Source organism: Oncorhynchus clarkii, chromosome 9 (genome assembly GCF_045791955.1).
Source record: "Oncorhynchus clarkii lewisi isolate Uvic-CL-2024 chromosome 9, UVic_Ocla_1.0, whole genome shotgun sequence".
Taxonomy (NCBI): domain Eukaryota; kingdom Metazoa; phylum Chordata; class Actinopteri; order Salmoniformes; family Salmonidae; genus Oncorhynchus; species Oncorhynchus clarkii.
The window spans coordinates 78,262,774-78,284,993 of record NC_092155.1 but is presented as its reverse complement, the minus strand read 5'-3'; the positions used below and the strand labels follow the sequence as shown (position 1 = coordinate 78,284,993).

General features: G+C 48.9%; 1 protein-coding gene across 1 annotated transcript in view; it reads left to right on the top strand.

Moving 5' to 3' along the window:
- Positions 1 to 13,284, top strand: part of LOC139416961 (histone deacetylase 6) — a 44,113-nt gene extending 30,829 nt beyond the window's left edge. Inside the window, exons 20-27 of the mRNA XM_071166175.1 lie at positions 558 to 750; positions 4,476 to 4,625; positions 7,426 to 7,600; positions 8,002 to 8,399; positions 8,938 to 9,072; positions 9,345 to 9,491; positions 10,242 to 10,370; positions 12,240 to 13,284. Coding sequence (XP_071022276.1) covers positions 558 to 750; positions 4,476 to 4,625; positions 7,426 to 7,600; positions 8,002 to 8,399; positions 8,938 to 9,072; positions 9,345 to 9,491; positions 10,242 to 10,370; positions 12,240 to 12,308 — 1,396 coding nt within the window. The 3' untranslated portion in view covers positions 12,309 to 13,284. The remainder of the gene's footprint in view (positions 1 to 557; positions 751 to 4,475; positions 4,626 to 7,425; positions 7,601 to 8,001; positions 8,400 to 8,937; positions 9,073 to 9,344; positions 9,492 to 10,241; positions 10,371 to 12,239) is intronic.
- The last annotated feature ends 8,936 nt before the right edge of the window (positions 13,285 to 22,220 follow it).

Below are 22,220 nucleotides of genomic sequence, written 5' to 3'. Positions count from 1 at the left end.
CTCTACATCTCCCTCACTAACTCCAACCCTCTCCTCTCTCCATCCAGTGTCCTCTACATCTCCCTCACTAACTCCAACCCTCTCCTTTCTCCATCCAGTGTCCTCTACATCTCCCTCACTAACTCCAACCCTCTCCTCTCTCCATCCAGTGTCCTCTACATCTCCCTCACTAACTCCAACCCTCTCCTCTCTCCATCCAGTGTCCTCTACATCTCCCTCACTAACTCCAACCCTCTCCTCTCTCCATCCAGTGTCCTCAACCTCTCCCTCACTAACTCCAACCTTCTCCTCTCTCCATCCAGTGTCCTCTACATCTCCCTCACTAACTCCAACCCTCTCCTCTCTCCATCCAGTGTCCTCTACATCTCCCTCACTAACTCCAACCCTCTCCTCTCTCCATCCAGTGTCCTCAACCTCTCCCTCACTAACTCCAACCTTCTCCTCTCTCCATCCAGTGTCCTCTACATCTCCCTCACTAACTCCAACCCTCTCCTCTCTCCATCCAGTGTCCTCTACATCTCCCTCACTAACTCCAACCCTCTCCTCTCTCCATCCAGTGTCCTCTACATCTCCCTGCATCGCTACGAGGATGGGACCTTCTTCCCTACTTCCGAGGACGCGCACTACAACAGAGTGGGCGAGGGGAAGGGAGCAGGGTTCAACGTCAACATCCCCTGGAACGGAGCCAAGATGGGCGACGCGGAGTACCTTGCAGCCTTCCACTCGGTGGTCATGCCCATCGCTAGAGAGGTACAGTATCCTTCCACTCAGTGGTCATGCCCATCGCTAGAGAGGTACAGTTCCTTCCACTCAGTGGTCATGCCCATCGCTAGAGAGGTACAGTATCCTTCCACTCAGTGGTCATGCCCATCGCTAGAGGTACAGTATCCTTCCACTCAGTGGTCATGCCCATCGCTAGAGAGGTACAGTATCCTTCCACTCAGTGGTCATGCCCATCGCTAGAGAGGTACAGTATCCTTCCACTCAGTGGTCATGCCCATCGCTAGAGAGGTACAGTATCCTTCCACTCAGTGGTCATGCCCATCGCTAGAGAGGTACAGTATCCTTCCACTCAGTGGTCATGCCCATCGCTAGAGGTACAGTATCCTTCCACTCAGTGGTCATGCCCATCGCTAGAGAGGTACAGTATCCTTCCACTCAGTGGTCATGCCCATCGCTAGAGAGGTACAGTATCCTTCCACTCAGTGGTCATGCCCATCGCTAGAGAGGTACAGTATCCTTCCACTCAGTGGTCATGCCCATCGCTAGAGAGGTACAGTATCCTTCCACTCAGTGGTCATGCCCATCGCTAGAGGTACAGTATCCTTCCACTCAGTGGTCATGCCCATCGCTAGAGAGGTACAGTATCCTTCCACTCAGTGGTCATGCCCATCGCTAGAGGTACAGTATCCTTCCACTCAGTGTCCTCTCTCTCTCTCTCTCTCTCTCTCTCCCTCCGTGTTGTTGTCACTGCATATCTCTCTCTCTCTCTTCTCTGTCTCTCTCTTCTCTGTCTCTCTCTTCTCTGTCTCTCTCTCTCTCTCTCTCTCTCTCTCTCTTCTCTCTCTCTCTTCTCTGTCTCTCTCTCTCTCTCTCTCTCTGTCTCTCTTCTCTGTCTCTCTCTCTCTGTCTCTCTCTCTCTCTCTCTCTCTGTCTCTCTTCTCTGTCTCTCTCTCTCTGTCTCTCTCTCTCTCTCTGTCTCTCTCAATTCATTTCAAAGGGCTTTATTGGCATAAGAAACATGTGTTTACATATCGATATTAAAATATGAGCACTTAACATTATTCACCAAAGTTCCAAAATAATAAAGACATTTCAAGTGTCATATTATATATACAGTGCTGTAACGATGTGAAAATAGTTAAAGTACGTAATGGAAAATAAATAAACCTAAAAATGGTTTGTATTTACAATGGTGTTTGTTCTTCACTGGTTGCCCTTTTCTTGTGGCAACAGGTCACACATCTTGCTGATGTGATGGCACACTGTGGTATTTCACCCAATAGATATGGGAGTTTAATCTGAGGGAAATATGTCTCTCTAATATGGTCATATATTGGGCAGGAGGTTAGGAAGTGCAGCTCTGTTTCCACCTCATTTTGTGGGCAGTGAGCACATAGGCAGACATGGCTCTCAAGAGAAGACAGGCTACGGCGGCCTTTCTCAATAGCAAGGCTATGCTCACTGAGTCTGTACATAGTCAAAGATTTCCTTAAGTTTGGGTCAGTCACAGTGGACAGGTATTCTGCTACTGTGTCCTCTGTTTAGGGTCAGTCACAGTGGTCAGGTATTCTGCCACTGTGTCCTCTCTGTGTAGGGTCAGTCACAATGGTCAGGTATTCTGCCGCGGTGTACTCTCTGTTTAGGGCCGGAGGATATTTTTGCAGAATTTTGTGTCAATTTGGTGTCAATTTGGTGTTTGTCCCATTTTGTGAAGTCTTGGTTGGTGAGCGGACCCCAGACCTCACAACCATAAAGGGCAATGGGCTCTATGACTGATTCAAGTATTTTTAGCCAAATCCTAATTGGTATGTTGAAATTTATGTTCCTTTTGATGGCATAGAATGCCCTTCTTGCCTTGTCTCTCAGATCGTTCACAGCTTTGTGGAAGTTACCTGTGGTAGGCCGAGGTCTGTATAGTTTTTTGTGTGCTCTAGGACAACAGTGTCTAGACACCATTATTTTGGTCTTATTGAGATTCACTGTCAGGGCCCAGGTCTGACAGAATCTGTGCATAAGATCTAGGTGCTGCTGCAGGCCCTCCTTGGTTGGTGACAGAAGCACCAGATCATCAGCAAACAGCAGACATTTGACTTCGGATTCTAGTAGGGTGAGGCCGGGTGCTGCAGGCTGTTCTAGTGCCCGCGCCAATTCGTTGATATAAATGTTGAAGAGGTTGGAGCTCAAGCTGCATCCCTACCTCACCCCACGGCCCTGTGGAAAGAAATGTTTGTGTTTTTTCCCATGTACTAATCTCTACCCGGCACAGCCAGAAGAGGACTGGCCACCCCTCAGAGTCTGGTTCCTCTCTAGGTTTCTTCCTAGGTTGCTGTCTTTCTAGGGAGTTTTTCCTAGCCACTGTGCTTCTACACCTGCATTGCTTGCTGTTTGGGGTTTTAGGCTGGGTTTCTGTACAGCACTTTGTAACATCAGCTGATGTAAGAAGGGCTATATAAATACATTTGATTTGATTGATTGCCTCAGTGGTCATGCCCATCGCTATAGAGGTATGTACTGTACAGTAGCGTTGTGTAGAGGGCACTCTGACTCTAATGCATACAAGGATCACATACTGTAGTATATGAAATGTGCTTTGTGGCGTTGTAGCTTGCTAGTGATTGTCAGTCAAACCAATTTCCCCTTGAGGATTGAAGTAATTCATCTATCAGAAACCTTTCATCATGACGTAGAAACTACTATACTTTTTAGTAATGTGATTTTACTTATTTGTTCCACTTGGTGTCACTTCAGTTATCACGTTAATGTTTGTTATGTTTATCAATTAAACAGTTGTTTTCTCTCCCACTCTGTAGTTTGACCCGGGCCTTAAACAGTTGTTTTCTCTCCCACTCTGTAGTTTGACCCGGGCCTTAAACAGTTGTTTTCTCTCCCACTCTATAGTTTGACCCGGGCCTTAAACAGTTGTTTTCTCTCCCACTCTGTAGTTTGACCCGGGCCTTAAACAGTTGTTTTCTCTCCCACTCTGTAGTTTGACCCGGGCCTTAAACAGTTGTTTTCTCTCCCACTCTGTAGTTTGACCCGGGCCTTAAACAGTTGTTTTCTCTCCCACTCTGTAGTTTGACCCGGGCCTTAAACAGTTGTTTTCTCTCCCTCTGTAGTTTGACCCGGGCCTTAAACAGTTGTTTTCTCTCCCACTCTGTAGTTTGACCCGGGCCTTAAACAGTTGTTTTCTCTCCCTCTGTAGTTTGACCCGGGCCTTAAACAGTTGTTTTCTCTCCCTCTGTAGTTTGACCCGGGCCTTAAACAGTTGTTTTCTTTCCCTCTGTAGTTTGACCCGGGCCTTAAACAGTTGTTTTCTTTCCCTCTGTAGTTTGACCCGGGCCTTAAACAGTTGTTTTCTCTCCCACTCTGTAGTTTGACCCGGGCCTTAAACAGTTGTTTTCTCTCCCTCTGTAGTTTGACCCGGGCCTTAAACAGTTGTTTTCTCTCCCTCTGTAGTTTGACCCGGGCCTTAAACAGTTGTTTTCTTTCCCTCTGTAGTTTGACCCGGGCCTTAAACAGTTGTTTTCTTTCCCTCTGTAGTTTGACCCGGGCCTTAAACAGTTGTTTTCTCTCCCTCTGTAGTTTGACCCGGGCCTTAAACAGTTGTTTTCTCTCCCTCTGTAGTTTGACCCGGGCCTTAAACAGTTGTTTTCTCTCCCTCTGTAGTTTGACCCGGGCCTTAAACAGTTTTCTTCTCTCTCTCTGTAGTTTGACCCGGGCCTTAAACAGTTGTTTTCTCTCCCACTCTGTAGTTTGACCCGGGCCTGGTTCTGGTATCGGCAGGGTTTGATGCAGCCAGAGGGGACCCTCTAGGAGGGTACCAAGTGACCCCCCCGGGCTATGCCCACCTAACCCACCTCCTGATGGGCCTGGCAGGCGGCAGAGTATTGGTCATCCTGGAGGTTAGTGGTCTGAATTAACACGCACGCACGCACACACACACATACACACATATACACAGGCATGCATGCGCGCATGCATATACACAACTTTGATGATACAGTTGTAGCAATACAAGGTTATAACATCTACAGAAAAGACAGAAATGCCAATGGTGGAGGTGCTGCTGTTTATATTCAGAACCACATTCCTGTAAAGAATAGAGAGGATCTCGTGTTAAATACTGTTGAAGTAAGTAGTAAGTAATATGGCTACAGGTTCATCTGCCTCACATAAAGCCCATTCTGGTGGGAAGCTGCTATAGACAGTCAGTATCTGGATAATGTTAAATACTGTTGAAGTCATATGGCTACAGGTTCATCTGCCTCACCTGAAGCCCATTCTGGTGGAAAGGCACAGACCTGTCTATATAAGGTCCCACAGTTGACAGTGCATGTCAGAGAAAAAAACCAAGCCTTGAGTTCGAATGAATTGTCCGTAGAACTCAGAGACAGGATTGTGTCGAGGTACAGATCTGGGGAAGGGTACCAAACCATTTCTGCAGCATTGAAGGTCTCCAAGAACACAGAGGCCTCCATCATTCTTAAATGGAAGAAGTTTGGAACCACCAAGACTCTTCCTAGAGCTGGTCGCCCGTCCAAACTGAGCAATCTGGGGAGAAGGGCCTTGGTCATGGAAGTGACCAAGAACCCAATGGTCACTCTGACATAGCTCCAGAGTTCCTCTGTGGAGATGGGAGAACCTTCCAGAAAGACAACCATCTCTGCAGCACTCCACCAATCAGGCCTTCAAATCAAATGTGTAGACTTCACCATGAAATGCTTACTTTACCAGCCCTTAACCAACAATGCAGTTCAAGAAGAGTTAAGAAAATATTTACCAAATAAACTAAAGTAAAAAATTATAAAAAGTAACAGGTTTTATATAAGGGGTACCGGTACAGAGTTCATGTGTGGGGGTACAGGTTAGTTGTGGTAATATGTACATGTAGGTAGGGGTGAAGTGACTGCATAGATAATAATTAGTGAGTATCAGCAGTGTACAAAACAAATTGGGGGGGGGGGGGTCAATGTAAATAGTCTGGTGGCCATTTGATTAATTGTTCATCAGTTTTATGGCTTGGGGGTAGAAGCTGTTAAGGAGCATTTTGGTCCTAGACTTGGCAGTCTATAACTTGGGTGACTGGAGTCTCTGACAATTTTTTGGGGGCTTTCCTCTGACACCGCCTATTATATAGGTCCTGGATGGAAGGAAGCTTGGCCCCAGTGATCTTCTGGGCCACACGCACTACCCTCTGTAGTGCCTTGTGGTCGGATGCCGAGCAGTTGCCGTACCAGGAAGTGATGCAACCAGTCAGGATGCTCTCGATGGTGCAGCTGCAGAACTTTTTGAGGATCTGGGGACCCATGACAAATCTTTTCAGTCTCTTGAGGGAGATTAGGTTTTGTTGCACCCTCTTCACGACTGTCTTGGTGTGTTTTGCCTTTATGGTAGAGTGGCCAGACGGAAGCCATTCCTCAGTAAAAAGCACATGACAGCCCGTTTGGAGTTTGCCAAAAGGCACCTAAAGGACTCTCACACCATGAGAAACAAGATTCTCTGGTCTGACAAAACCAATATTGAACTTTTTGGCCTGAATCCCTAATAAACCCCAGGAAGAGTAGCTGCTGCTTTGGCAGGAACTAATGGGGATCCTTAATAAACCCCAGGAAGAGCTGCTGCCTTGGCAGGAACTAATGGGGATCCCTAATAAACCCCAGGAAGAGTAGCAGCAACCAATGGGGATCCCTAATAAACCCCAGGAAGAGTAGCAGCAACCAATGGGGATCCCTAATAAACCCCAGGAAGAGTAGCAGCAACCAATAAACCCCAGGAAGAGTATCTTTGTAAACCCCAGGAAGAGTAGCAGCAACCAATATCACAGGAAGAGTAGCAGCAACCAATGGGGATCCCTAATAAACCCCAGGAAGAGTAGCAGCAACCAATGGGAATCTGGAAGAGTAGCAGCAACCAATGGGGACTTAAACCCCAGGAAGAGTAGCAGCAACCAATGGGGATCAATAAACCCCAGGAAGAGTAGCAGCAACCAACCACCCCAGGAAGAGTGTGATTATTAAACCCCAGGAAGAGTAGCAGCAACCAATGGGGATCTTAAACCCCAGGAAGAGTAGCAGCAACCAATGTCCCCCCCAGGAAGAGTAGCAGCAACCAATGGGGACTGGAAGAGTAGCAGCAACCAATGGGAATCTTTGTAAAATACAAAATACACAGACACCTTCTTGACACCATCTGGTGCTGACTTGCTGCACCCTCGACAACCACTGTGATTATTATTATTTGACCCTGCTGGTTATTTATGAACATTTGAACATCTTGGCCATGTTCTGTTATAATCTCCACCCGGCACAGCCAGAAGAGGACTGGCCCACCCCACATAGCCTGGTTCCTCTCTAGGTTTCTTCCTAGAGTTCTGGCCTTTCTAGGGAGTTTTTCCTAGCCACCGTGCTTCTACACCTGCATTGCTTGCTGTTTGGGGGTTTTAGGCTGGGTTTCTGTACAGCACTTTGAGATATCAGCTGATGTAAGACGGGCTATAGAAATACATTGGATTTGATTTTATCTGCTTTGCCATAAGTACATTTACCTTTGTCAAGTATTAGTGACTTATTTAGTGCATTCGTCAGAAGATAGCAGGATGACACAGCAACATATCACAGTCACAGTAAGTACATTTCTCCCCAATGTAGCTGTCAGCAATGTCAGAGCAGGAAGTGTGAAACATTCTCTCCCGCTCCTCTACAGGGCGGTTATAACCTGACTGCCATTTCGGAGTCTATGTCTGCCTGCACCAGCATTCTCCTGGGAGACCCCGCTCTGCCCCTGCCTCCCTTGCCCCCACCTCACCCCAACGCAGCAGTCAGCATCAACAAGGTCATACGCACCCACTCCGCCTATTGGCTGTCCCTCAGGATACAACGTGAGTCCTGTTTCTCTGTCTGGAACTCTCAGGAATCAGTATTTTAGCAAAATATTTTTGTTTTATCATCTGTTTAAAATGACAGGATGTCTATACCAGGGGCCGTATACCAGGGGGGACTGTATACCAGGGGGAGCCGTATACCGGGGGGAGCCGTATACCAGGGGGGAGCCGTATACCAGGGGGGAGCCGTATACCAGGGGGGAGCCGTATACCAGGGGGGAGCCGTATACCAGGGGGGAGCCGTATACCAGGGGGGAGCCGTATACCAGGGGGGAGCCGTATACCAGGGGGGAGCCGTATACCGGGGGGAGCCGTATACCGGGGGGAGCCGTATACCGGGGGGAGCCGTATACCAGGGTGATGTAATGTTATCCCTGTCTTGTTTTCTCTCTAATCAGTTCCAGAGTCTCTCCGTCTGTCTCTGCCAAACCCCAAACCCAGAGGGAAGAGGACTTCTAAGGGCAAGAAGTCTCCCAGACAGGGTAACCAGGGCGGGGCCAGCCCTGGTCAGGGGTCATCTCAGACCACACCTCAGACCACACCTCAGACCACACCTCTGCCCTCTGGTGATCGGGGCGACCTTGACCTAGATGACCTCACAAAGGGACTGGTGTCGCTCGACCTAAACCAAAGTACCTCAGCCAATCCCAGCCCAGCGTCTGTCCCTGTGGGTGGAGCCAGGTCAAAGGTGAGGCTCAGTCCTATGAAGAGCCCTGTTGTTAAAGAGGTTAAGACGGAAGCTGTTCCAAATACGCCCGAGATTCTCCAACCAACGCCTGACGAGACAGAGACGCCGGTAAGGAACCGTGTGAAGTCATGGTTACATACCAAACGGCACCCTATTCCCTAGTGCACTACCCTTGACCAGAGCCCTATCCAAAGTAGTGCACAATGTAGGGAATAGGGTGCCACTTTGGATGTAAGCTTTTGGCCGAGATCCCTGCTCTCTGTTTTTAGATCATTTATGTACTTCTGTGTGAACTCATGGGGATTGGATCAACTAAACTTCTGGGGCGGCAGGGTAGCCTAGTGGTTAGAGCGTTGGACAAGTTAACCGAAAGGTTGCTACATCGAATCCCCCGAGGCTGACAAGGTAAAAAAAAACCTGTCGTTCTGACTCTGAACAAGGCAGTTAACCCACTGTTCCTAGACCGTCATTGTAGATAAGAATGTGTTCTTAACTGACGTGCCTAGTTAAATGAAGGTTAAAAAACATTTTTTTAAATCAGAAACAGACAGGGTTTATTTTCACCTCAAGGTTATCAATGATTGAAAATGCGAACCTTTTCTCCTATTGACTGGCTCGATACATTGTTACTGAATTACCATCCTAGGCGGTCGCCATGGCTGCCTCAGACCCAGTTACCAAGGGAGACCAGGAGAGCGGTGCGGTGGAGGTGGAAGGGGCGTCTGGTTACTCCAAGGAGCCGGTGTTTGAGCTGTTCTGTGGAAACCAGGATGTGGACGGGGTACAGATGATATTCCGTTTAAAAAATATATATATATATATATTTTCTCTTTTCGTATTAAGTTCTGATTTGTTGAGGTGTTATCGGTAGAACTGTGGATCCAACCCCTCCCAGGTCTTGTCTAAAATAGAAAGTAAAAGAAGAATAGTCTAAAATCTCCGAACGCCGAAGATAATTTACGATTGAGGCAGAAATCTCATGTAACTTTTCAGTATTTTCAAGAGAGCAATTTTCACCTTTTTTTTTCTTCCAACCCCCCCCCCCCCCCCCAGAGCACCATGTACGTGGTGGATCCCCTGTCCTGGTGCCCCCACCTAGACTCAGTGAGGCCTGTTCCTGTTGGAGGTATAGATGTGTTTCGGCCCTGTGAGGACTGTGGAACCGACACTGAGAACTGGATCTGTCTCTGCTGCTACAAGGTACTGGAAACAAAGGACACTTCATGTCCTCTTAACCTCACATCATCTCCAGTACCAGCGTCTAGAGGTTGAACCTCTACCCGCGTCTAGAGGTCGGCCCGCTTCTAGAGGTCGGCCCGCGTCTAGAGGTCGGCCCGCGTCTAGAGGTCGGCCCGCGTCTAGAGGTCGGCCCGCGTCTAGAGGTCGGCCCGCGTCTAGAGGTCGGCCCGCGTCTAGAGGTCGGCCCGCGTCTAGAGGTCGGCCCGCGTCTAGAGGTCGGCCCGCGTCTAGAGGTCGGCCCGCGTCTAGAGGTCGACCCGCGTCTAGAGGTCGACCCGCGTCTAGAGGTCGGACCTCTACCCGCGTCTAGAGGTCGGACCTCTACCCGCGTCTAGAGGTCGGACCTCTACCCGCGTCTAGAGGTCGACCCGCGTCTAGAGGTCGGACCTCTACCCGCGTCTAGAGGTCGGACCTCTACCAGCGTCTAGAGGTCGGACCTCTACCAGCGTCTAGAGGTCGGACCTCTACCAGCGTCTAGAGGTCGACCGGCGTCTACATCTTAACATAATCACTTCTATTCATGTACATTTCATTTAAACAACTTTAGAAATTCTTTATCAACCACAAAGCAACGCTCTTCTTAGTATGAAGATAAATATATTGTCGGCAATAAGATATACAATTAACTTTGTTGTCCTCGATTTAGTGTTTGGACATCATAGCGAGATGTAACATGCCATTCTCTTGACTAGTGTTTTTTGTCTTCGCTAGGTGTACTGTGGTCGCTATGTCAACCAGCACATGTTAACCCACGGCGTGGCGTCAGAACACCGGCTGGTGCTGAGCTTCGCTGACCTGTCGGTCTGGTGTTACTCCTGCCAGGCCTACGTCCACAACCAGGTGAGAGGAGGAGCGGGTCAAATCGGAAAAGTTTGCACCACAGAAAAGTTTGCAACTCAACTTTTGTTAATTTTCACAATTTCACTCGTTCACGTTCGCTTGTAAATGTCCACAATTTCGCTACAAGTTTTTGCTCATTTTGTTAGCATTCTGGTAATAGACGGACAATGTGCTAGCTTAGCACCAACCTTAGCCCAGGGCTAGCTGGCTGTGATCTGGAGCGAGGCTTAGCACCAACCTTAGCCCAGGGCTAGCTGGCTGTGCTCTGGAGCAAGGCTTAGCACCAACCTTAGCCCAGGGCTAGCTGGCTGTGCTCTGGAGCGAGGCTTAGCACCAACCTTAGCCCAGGGCTAGCTGGCTGTGCTCTGGAGCAAGGCTTAGCACCAACCTTAGCCCAGGGCTAGCTGGCTGTGATCTGGAGCGAGGCTTAGCACCAACCTTAGCCCAGGGCTAGCTGGCTGTGCTCTGGAGCAAGGCTTAGCACCAGCCTTAGCCCAGGGCTAGCTGGCTGTGCTCTGGAGCAGGGTTAGTACCAACCTTAGCCCAGGGCTAGCTGGCTGTGCTCTGGAGCAGGGTTAGCACCAACCTTAGCCCAGGGCTAGCTGGCTGTGCTCTGGAGCAGGGTTAGCACCAACCTTAGCCCAGCGCTAGCTGGCTGTGCTCTGGAGCAGGGTTAGTACCAACCTTAGCCCAGGGCTAGCTGGCTGTGCTCTGGAGCAGGGTTAGCACCAACCTTAGCCCAGGGCTAGCTGGCTGTGCTCTGGAGCAGGGTTAGCACCAACCTTAGCCCAGGGCTAGCTGGCTGTGCTCTGGAGCAGGGTTAGCACCAACCTTAGCCCAGGGCTAGCTGGCTGTGCTCTGGAGCAAGGCTTAGCACCAACCTTAGCCCAGTGCTAGTTGGCTGTGCTCTGGAGCAGGGTTAGCACCAACCTTAGCCCAGGGCTAGCTGGCTGTGCTCTGGAGCAGGGTTAGCACCAACCTTAGCCCAGGGCTAGCTGGCTGTGCTCTGGAGCAGGGTTAGCACCAACCTTAGCCCAGGGCTAGCTGGCTGTGCTCTGGAGCAGGGTTAGCACCAACCTTAGCCCAGGGCTAGCTGGCTGTGCTCTGGAGCAGGGTTAGCACCAACCTTAGCCCAGGGCTAGCTGGCTGTGCTCTGGAGCAGGGTTAGCACCAACCTTAGCCCAGGGCTAGCTGGCTGTGCTCTGGAGCAGGGTTAGCACCAACCTTAGCCCAGGGCTAGCTGGCTGTGCTCTGGAGCAGGGTTAGTACCAACCTTAGCCCAGGGCTAGCTGGCTGTGCTCTGGAGCAAGGCTTAGCACCAACCTTAGCCCAGTGCTAGTTGGCTGTGCTCTGGAGCAGGGTTAGTACCAACCTTAGCCCAGGGCTAGCTGGCTGTGCTCTGGAGCAGGGTTAGCACCAACCTTAGCCCAGGGCTAGCTGGCTGTGCTCTGGAGCAGGGTTAGCACCAACCTTAGCCCAGGGCTAGCTGGCTGTGCTCTGGAGCAGGGTTAGCACCAACCTTAGCCCAGGGCTAGCTGGCTGTGCTCTGGAGCAAGGCTTAGCACCGACTTTTCGGAGCTAACTAATCAGTTACTTTGTTACCTAATTAGAATTTTCCCATAAAAGTTGACCGTTGGTTTCAGATAACTCTGCTTGTGTGAAGACCGTACTCTGCTTGTGTGAAGACCGTACTCTGCTTGTGTGAAGACCGTACTCTGCTTGTGTGAAGACCGTACTCTGCTTGTGTGAAGATAGCACAGGGCCAGTAGTAGTCTAGAGGCTAGGAATAATGCGGTGTGAAAATGCGGTGCTTAAATCTCTTCTTTCTCTCCTTTTATTTTCTCTCCTGCCCTTCTACCTGTTGTCCAGATGGTGTTTGAAGCCAAGAACGCTGCCCACTGTATGAAGTTTGGAGAGGACATGCCCCTCTCTAACTGAAGCCATACATGGACGAGAGAGAGGACATGCAGTGACAACAACACGGACGGACATGCCCCTCTAACCAAAGGAGGGAGGGAGGGAGGGAGGGAGGGAGGGAGGGAGAGAGAGAGAGAGGGAGAGAGAGCTGCCCCTCTAACCGAAGCCATGCATGGACGACGACACGCAGAGAGAGGACATGGAACATATGCTGTTGTGAAAGCAGAATATAAAAGACTACTGTTCTGGTCTCGGTGCTAATTGTTAGTGCCTCTGCTTGCTTGGCAGACATGACTGTGCCTTTTAAATCTCTCTTTATATTCTCACTTGTCTGTCTGTCTTTGTCAGTCTCTCTCTCTGCCTTTCTCTCTCGCTCTCTCCCTCTCTCTTTCTCACCCTGTGTGTCTCTCTCTCTGCCTTTCTCTCTGCTTTCTCTCTCTGTCTCTCTCCCTCTCTCTTTCTCACCCTGTGTGTCTCTCTCTCTGTCTCTCTCTTTCTCACCCTGTGTGTTTCTCTCTGCCTTTCTCTCTGCTTTCTCTCTCGCTCTCTCCCTCTCTCTTTCTCACCCTGTGTGTCTCTCTCTCTGCTTTCTCTCTCTCCTTTCTCTCTTTCTCTCTCCTTTCTCTCTGTCTCTCTCTCTCCTTTCTCTCTCCTTTCTCTCTGTCTCTCTCTCTCCTTTCTCCTTTCTGTCTCTCTCTCTCCTTTCTCTCTTTCTCTCTCTCCTTTCTCTTTTTCTCTCTCTCCTTTCTCTCTCCTTTCTTTCTTTCCCTCTTTCTTTCCCTCCCTCCCTCCCCAGCCTAATGTCAATGAGTACAGTACCATCAAGCACAACATGCATCAGACCAGTGATTATGTTGGCTTAAATATTAGTACTAACATCAGTCATACGTTATTGTAAATATCATCTTTGTTTTAAATACATTGGACTCGCTGACTGTTCTCAGTTCATTGTATTTGCCAAAACCTCTCTTATCCAAAATATATGTCTATGAAGCTACTCTGTCCTCACTGTGGTTCATTCAGCTGTCCTCACTGTGGTTCATTTAGCTGTCCTCACTGTGGTTCATCCAGCTGTCCTCACTATGGTTCATCCAGCTGTCCTCACTGTGGTTCATTTAGCTGTCCTCACTGTGGTTCATTCAGCTGTCCTCACTGTGGTTCATTCAGCTGTCCTCACTGTGGTTCATTCAGCTGTCCTCACTGTGGTTCATTTAGCTGTCCTCACTGTGGTTCATTCAGCTGTCCTCACTGTGGTTCATTTAGCTGTCCTCACTGTGGTTCATTCAGCTGTCCTCACTGTGGTTCATTCAGCTGTCCTCACTGTGGTTCATTTAGCTGTCCTCACTGTGGTTCATCCAGCTGTCCTCACTGTGGTTCATTCAGCTGTCCTCACTGTGGTTCATTTAGCTGTCCTCACTGTGGTTCATTTAGCTGTCCTCACTGTGGTTCATTTAGCTGTCCTCACTGTGGTTCATTCAGCTGTCCTCACTGTGGTTCATTTAGCTGTCCTCACTGTGGTTCATCCAGCTGTCCTCACTGTGGTTCATTCAGCTGTCCTCACTGTGGTTCATTTAGCTGTCCTCACTGTGGTTCATTTAGCTGTCCTCACTGTGGTTCATTTAGCTGTCCTCACTGTGGTTCATCCAGCTGTCCTCACTGTGGTTCATCCAGCTGTCCTCACTGTGGTTCATCCAGCTGTCCTCACTGTGGTTCATCCAGCTGTCCTCACTGTGGTTCATTCAGCTGTCCTCACTGTGGTTCATTTAGCTGTCCTCACTGTGGTTCATTTAGCTGTCCTCACTGTGGTTCATTTAGCTGTCCTCACTGTGGTTCATTCAGCTGTCCTCACTGTGGTTCATTTAGCTGTCCTCACTGTGGTTCATCCAGCTGTCCTCACTGTGGTTCATCCAGCTGTCCTCACTGTGGTTCATCCAGCTGTCCTCACTGTGGTTCATTCAGCTGTCCTCACTGTGGTTCATTTAGCTGTCCTCACTGTGGTTAATTTAGCTGTCCTCACTGTGGTTCATCCAGCTGTCCTCACTGTGGTTCATCCAGCTGTCCTCACTGTGGTTCATCCAGCTGTCCTCACTGTGGTTCATTCAGCTGTCCTCACTGTGGTTCATGCTGTCCTCACTGTGGTTCATTTAGCTGTCCTCACTGTGGTTCATTTAGCTGTCCTCACTGTGGTTCATTTAGCTGTCCTCACTGTGGTTCATTCAGCTGTCCTCACTGTGGTTCATTTAGCTGTCCTCACTGTGGTTCATCCAGCTGTCCTCACTGTGGTTCATCCAGCTGTCCTCACTGTGGTTCATCCAGCTGTCCTCACTGTGGTTCATTCAGCTGTCCTCACTGTGGTTCATTTAGCTGTCCTCACTGTGGTTAATTTAGCTGTCCTCACTGTGGTTCATCCAGCTGTCCTCACTGTGGTTCATCCAGCTGTCCTCACTGTGGTTCATCCAGCTGTCCTCACTGTGGTTCATCCAGCTGTCCTCACTGTGGTTCATTCAGCTGTCCTCACTGTGGTTCATCCAGCTGTCCTCACTGTGGTTCATCCAGCTGTCCTCACTGTGGTTCATCCAGCTGTCCTCACTGTGGTTCATCCAGCTGTCCTCACTGTGGTTCATCCAGCTGTCCTCACTGTGGTTCATCCAGCTGTCCTCACTGTGGTTCATCCAGCTGTCCTCACTGTGGTTCATTCAGCTGTCCTCACTGTGGTTCATCCAGCTGTCCTCACTGTGGTTCATCCAGCTGTCCTCACTGTGGTTCATCCAGCTGTCCTCACTGTGGTTCAAGCTGTCCTAGCTGTCCTCACTGTGGTTCATTCAGCTGTCCTCACTGTGGTTCATTCAGCTGTCCTCACTGTGGTTCATCCAGCTGTCCTCACTGTGGTTCATTCAGCTGTCCTCACTGTGGTTCATCCAGCTGTCCTCACTGTGGTTCATCCAGCTGTCCTCACTGTGGTTCATCCAGCTGTCCTCACTGTGGTTAATTTAGCTGTCCTCACTGTGGTTCATTCAGCTGTCCTCACTGTGGTTCATTCAGCTGTCCTCACTGTGGTTCATCCAGCTGTCCTCACTGTGGTTCATTCAGCTGTCCTCACTGTGGTTCATCCAGCTGTCCTCACTGTGGTTCATCCAGCTGTCCTCACTGTGGTTCATCCAGCTGTCCTCACTGTGGTTCATCCAGCTGTCCTCACTGTGGTTCATCCAGCTGTCCTCACTGTGGTTCATTTAGCTGTCCTCACTGTGGTTCATTTAACTGTCCTCACTGTGGTTCATCCAGCTGTCCTCACTGTGGTTCATTTAGCTGTCCTCACTGTGGTTCATCCAGCTGTCCTCACTGAGGTTCATCCAGCTGTCCTCACTGTGGTTCATCCAGCTGTACTCACTGTGGTTCATCCAGCTGTCCTCACTGTGGTTCATTCAGCTGTCCTCACTGTGGTTCATCCAGCTGTCCTCACTGTGGTTCATCCAGCTGTCCTCACTGTGGTTCATCCAGCTGTCCTCACTGTGGTTCATCCAGCTGTCCTCACTGTGGTTCATCCAGCTGTCCTCACTGTGGTTCATCCAGCTGTCCTCACTGTGGTTCATCCAGCTGTCCTCACTGTGGTTCATTCAGCTGTCCTCACTGTGGTTCATCCAGCTGTCCTCACTGTGGTTCATCCAGCTGTCCTCACTGTGGTTCATCCAGCTGTCCTCACTGTGGTTAATTTAGCTGTCCTCACTGTGGTTCATTCAGCTGTCCTCACTGTGGTTCATTCAGCTGTCCTCACTGTGGTTCATTTAGCTGTCCTCACTGTGGTTCATTTAGCTGTCCTCACTGTGGTTCATTTAGCTGTCCTCACTGTGGTTCATCCAGCTGTCCTCACTGTGGTTCATCCAGCTGTCCTCACTGTGGTTCATCCAGCTGTCCTCACTGTGGTTCATCCAGCTGTCCTCACTGTGGTTCATCCAGCTGTCCTCACTGTGGTTCATCCAGCTGTCCTCACTGTGGTTCATCCAGCTGTCCTCACTGTGGTTCATCCAGCTGTCCTCACTGTGGTTCATTCAGCTGTCCTCACTGTGGTTCATCCAGCTGTCCTCACTGTGGTTCATCCAGCTGTCCTCACTGTGGTTCATCCAGCTGTCCTCACTGTGGTTCATCCAGCTGTCCTCACTGTGGTTCATCCAGCTGTCCTCACTGTGGTTCATTTAGCTGTCCTCACTGTGGTTCATTTAACTGTCCTCACTGTGGTTCATCCAGCTGTCCTCACTGTGGTTCATTTAGCTGTCCTCACTGTGGTTCATCCAGCTGTCCTCACTGAGGTTCATCCAGCTGTCCTCACTGTGGTTCATCCAGCTGTCCTCACTGTGGTTCATCCAGCTGTCCTCACTGTGGTTCATTCAGCTGTCCTCACTGTGGTTCATCCAGCTGTCCTCACTGTGGTTCATCCAGCTGTCCTCACTGTGGTTCATCCAGCTGTCCTCACTGTGGTTCATCCAGCTGTCCTCACTGTGGTTCATCCAGCTGTCCTCACTGTGGTTCATCCAGCTGTCCTCACTGTGGTTCATCCAGCTGTCCTCACTGTGGTTCATCCAGCTGTCCTCACTGTGGTTCATCCAGCTGTCCTCACTGTGGTTCATCCAGCTGTCCTCACTGTGGTTCATTTAGCTGTCCTCACTGTGGTTCATTTAGCTGTCCTCACTGTGGTTCATCCAGCTGTCCTCACTGTGGTTCATTTAGCTGTCCTCACTGTGGTTCATCCAGCTGTCCTCACTGTGGTTCATCCAGCTGTCCTCACTGTGGTTCATCCAGCTGTCCTCACTGTGGTTCATTTAACTGTCCTCACTGTGGTTCATCCAGCTGTCCTCACTGTGGTTCATCCAGCTGTCCTCACTGTGGTTCATCCAGCTGTCCTCACTGTGGTTCATCCAGCTGTCCTCTGTTGCCGCGGATCTTATTTTCATCTTTTGACATTCATAAATAATTCAGAATCCAACCTTTTTTTTTAAATATTGATTCTTACAAAAGCTCTCAGCTGTTTGATTTGACAACGGGTCACTTCACTTGGTGTAGTAGGCTAATTGAAGAGTACGTTCCAAGTGGCACCCTATTCCTATATAGTGCCCAGGCTCTGGTCAAAAGTAGTGCACTATATAAGGAGTATGGTCCCATTTTGGGACACAGTGTTCAGTTTGGTTTTCTGCGAAGACTTTTCATCAGCAGCAGGACAAAGCTAGCTTACTTTAACCCCATAGTTGTTTCTTGTATGTTGTAATGCCAATGGTTAATTCACCACACAGTTGGCCAGCCAAGTTAAGTACTATTGTCCCCCAAGATTAAATCTGCGAGGGCACTGTGGATCTGTCTCCGTCTGTACGTTCGTACTTTAGTCACACGCGATATCTCACACAGCGCTGCCACGATTTTGACGAAACTTGGGGGAATGATGCGTCTTGCCATAGAGATCTGGCATTTATAAATAAAACTGATTGGCCCAAGGTGGGGCCCTGCATCGTTCGTGGGGGACTACATGTTTTCTGTTGCCTTTTTTGATCATGGTTAGTAATACACCCAACAGTCATACGAGAGAGAACTTACTCATCAAGCTGTCTTTCTCCTCAAGACTGATTGGAGAGGTTGTGTGGAGGGCTCTGATCGGAGAGGTTGTGTGGAGGGCTCTGATCGGAGAGGTTGTGTGGAGGGCTCTGATTGGAGAGGTTGTGTGGAGGGCTCTGATCGGAGAGGTTGTGTGGAGGGCTCTGATTGGAGAGGTTGTGTGGAGGGCTCTGATTGGAGAGGTTGTGTGGAGGGCTCTGATCTGAGAGGTTGTGTGGAGGGCTCTGATCGGAGAGGTTGTGTGGAGGGCTCTGATCGGAGAGGTTGTGTGGAGGGCTCTGATCGGAGAGGTTGTGTGGAGGGCTCTGATCGGAGAGGTTGTGTGGAGGGCTCTGATCGGAGAGGTTGTGTGGAGGGCTCTGATCGGAGAGGTTGTGTGGAGGGCTCTGATCGGAGAGGTTGTGTGGAGGGCTCTGATTGGAGAGGTTGTGTGGAGGGCTCTGATTGGAGAGGTTGTGTGGAGGGCTCTGATTGGAGAGGTTGTGTGGAGGGCTCTGATTGGAGAGGTTGTGTGGAGGGCTCTGATCGGAGAGGTTGTGTGGAGAGCTCTGATTGGAGAGGTTGTGTGGAGAGCTCTGATTGGAGAGGTTGTGTGGAGAGCTCTGATTGGAGAGGTTGTGTGGAGGGCTCTGATCGGAGAGGTTGTGTGGAGGGCTCTGATTGGAGAGGTTGTGTGGAGGGCTCTGATTGGAGAGGTTGTGTGGAGAGCTCTGATCGGAGAGGTTGTGTGGAGAGCTCTGATTGGAGAGGTTGTGTGGAGGGCTCTGATTGGAGAGGTTGTGTGGAGGGCTCTGATTGGAGAGGTTGTGTGGAGGGCTCTGATTGGAGAGGTTGTGTGGAGGGCTCTGATTGGAGAGGTTGTGTGGAGGGCTCTGATTGGAGAGGTTGTGTGGAGGGCTCTGATCGGAGAGGTTGTGTGGAGGGCTCTGATCTGAGAGGTTGTGTGGAGGGCTCTGATCGGAGAGGTTGTGTGGAGGGCTCTGATCGGAGAGGTTGTGTGGAGGGCTCTGATCGGAGAGGTTGTGTGGAGGGCTCTGATCGGAGAGGTTGTGTGGAGGGCTCTGATCGGAGAGGTTGTGTGGAGGGCTCTGATCGGAGAGGTTGTGTGGAGGGCTCTGATCTGAGAGGTTGTGTGGAGGGCTCTGATTGGAGAGGTTGTGTGGAGGGCTCTGATCTGAGAGGTTGTGTGGAGGGCTCTGATTGGAGAGGTTGTGTGGAGGGCTCTGATCTGAGAGGTTGTGTGGAGGGCTCTGATCGGAGAGGTTGTGTGGAGGGCTCTGATTGGAGAGGTTGTGTGGAGGGCTCTGATCTGAGAGGTTGTGTGGAGGGCTCTGATCGGAGAGGTTGTGTGGAGGGCTCTGATCGGAGAGGTTGTGTGGAGGGCTCTGATCTGAGAGGTTGTGTGGAGGGCTCTGATCGGAGAGGTTGTGTGGAGGGCTCTGATCGGAGAGGTTGTGTGGAGGGCTCTGATCGGAGAGGTTGTGTGGAGGGCTCTGATTGGAGAGGTTGTGTGGAGGGCTCTGTCCTTTTTATTTTGCTTATTATTGTCCCCCACGATGAAATCAGAGGCGGGCTGGATCTGTCTCTGTCCGTTCGTAATATCACGCGCCAGCTCTCGCCCCAATTTCATGAAACTTGAGTGATGCGTCTTGCCATAGAGATCCGGCATTTAAATAACGGCACTGATAGGCCCCAAAATCTACACTGATAGGCCCCAAAATCTACACTGATAGGCCCCAAATCTACACTGATAGGCCCCAAAACTACACTGATAGGCCCAAAATCTACACTGATAGGCCCCAAAATCTACACTGATAGGCCCCAAAATCTACACTGATAGGCCCCAAAATCTACATGGATAGGACCCAAATCTACACTGATAGGCCCCAAAACAACACGGATAGGCCCAAAAACTACACTGATAGGCACCAAAATCTACACGGATAGGCCCAAAAACTACACGGATAGGCCCAAAAACTACACTGATAGGCCCCAAAATCTACACTGATAGGCCCCCAAAACTACTCTGATAGGCCCCAAATCTACACAGATAGGCCCAAAAACTACACAGATAGGCCCAAAAACTACACAGATAGGCCCAAAAACTACACTGATAGGCCCCAAAAAACTACACTGATTCGCCCCAAAAAACTACACCGATACGCCCCCAAAAACTACTCGGATAGGCCCCCAGAAACTACACTGGTAGGCCCCAAGAAACTACACTTATAGGCCCCAAAAACTATATTAATCGGCCCTAAAAACTTCACTGACAGGCCCCAAGAAACTACACTGATAGGCGCTATAGTAATCAACTGAAATTCCAAACTTTGAACAAGCGGGTCTCCTGCGCTGCATCATTTGTGGGGGACAACATGTTTACGGTTGCCTTGTTATATTTATTGGTTGTATGTATCACCCTCAAACCTCTCTCATTTAAAGCAATATTACGTTTCTGAGCATTGATATCTTATGACTGTTCAATTGTATAATTATAGTACAATTTTCATGTTCTTTACTTTCTCTATCTGAAGCACATACATGTGCCAATACCATTTTATACTGTAATACTTTGCTTTTATTATGGAAATGGAATCATTGTAACTCTTATAATAAAATATGTTTTGTCTACCTTTTTTTTTTTTTTATAATTTGATTTTTATGTGCCGTTAGGGTTTGAAATTGTAATAATTTTTAGGATCAACTTTTCCCCCCGAGTGGTCCTTGTGCTGGAGTTCCTGTTAGAGATGTGATGATCCATAATGACCGCCCCTGTGCTTAGTGACCCTGTCAGTGGCCATTGCGTTCAATTAATGTATCTATTTATACAGGATAATAGATTCAGAAAAATGAATGACAAAATGTTTAAGCTTTTTTTTTTTTTAAACACACAAGAAGAAAATGTAATTGCCTACTTTAAAATGGAGATGGTCTCAATGGTGCTGCCAATGCTGTCACAGACACCATAAGGGCACAGCTAGTATCTCATCTTTCTACCATAAGGGCACAGCTAGTATCTCATCTTTCTACCATAAGGGCACAGCCAGCATTATTAGAGGATACGGAGAGCATTATTAGAGGAGACGGAGAGCATTATTAGAGGAGACGGAGAGCATTATTAGAGGAGACGGAGAGTATTATTAGTAGGATATATTATTAGAGGAGACTGAGAGCATTATTAGAGGATACGGAGAGCATTATTAGAGGAGACGGAGAGCATTATTAGAGGATACGGAGAGCATTATTAGAGGAGACGGAGAGTATTATTAGTAGGATATATTATTATTATAGGATACGGAGAGCATTATTAGAGGAGACGGAGAGCATTATTAGAGGAGACGGAGAGTATTATTAGTAGGATATATTATTAGAGGAGACTGAGAGCATTATTAGAGGATACGGAGAGCATTATTAGAGGAGACGGAGAGCATTATTAGAGGATACGGAGAGCATTATTAGAGGAGACGGAGAGTATTATTAGTAGGATATATTATTATTATAGGATACGGAGAGCATTATTAGAGGATACGGAGAGCATTATTAGAGGATACGGAGAGCATTATTAGAGGAGACGGAGAGCATTATTAGAGGAGACGGAGAGCATTATTAGAGGATACGGAGAGCATTATTAGAGGAGACGGAGAGTATTATTAGTAGGATATATTATTATTATAGGAGACGGAGAGCATTATGGAGGAGATATAGTACTGTTAGAGTAGACGCGGGAGTATTGTTAGAGGAGATATAGTATTATTAGAGGAGATTGAAGAGTATTGTTAGAGGAGATATAGTACTGTTAGAGTAGACGCGGGAGTATTGCTAGAGGAGATGGGGGAGTATTGTCCGTTGAGATGGGGGAGTATTGTTAGAGGAGGCATAGTATTGTTAGAGGGGGTGGGGAGTATTGTTAGAGGAGATATGGTATTATTAGAGGAGATGGGGAGTATTGTTAGAGGAGATGGGATAGTATTGTTAGATGGGATGGGGGAGTATTGTTAGATGGGCTAGGGGAGTATTGTTAGAGGAGATATAGTATTATTAGAGGAGATGGAGGAGTATTGTTAGATGGGATGGGGGAGTATTGTTAGAAGATATATACTATTAGAGGAGATGGGGGAGTATTGTTAGAGGATATGAGGAAGTATTGTTAGAGGGGATGGGGGAGTATTGTTCGAGGGGATATAGTATTATTAGAGGAGACGGGGGAGTATTGTTCGAGGGGATATAGTATTATTAGAGGAGATGGGGAGTATTGTTAGAGGGGATGGGGAGTATTGTTCGAGGGGATATAGTATTATTAGAGGAGACGGGGGAGTATTGTTCGAGGGGATATAG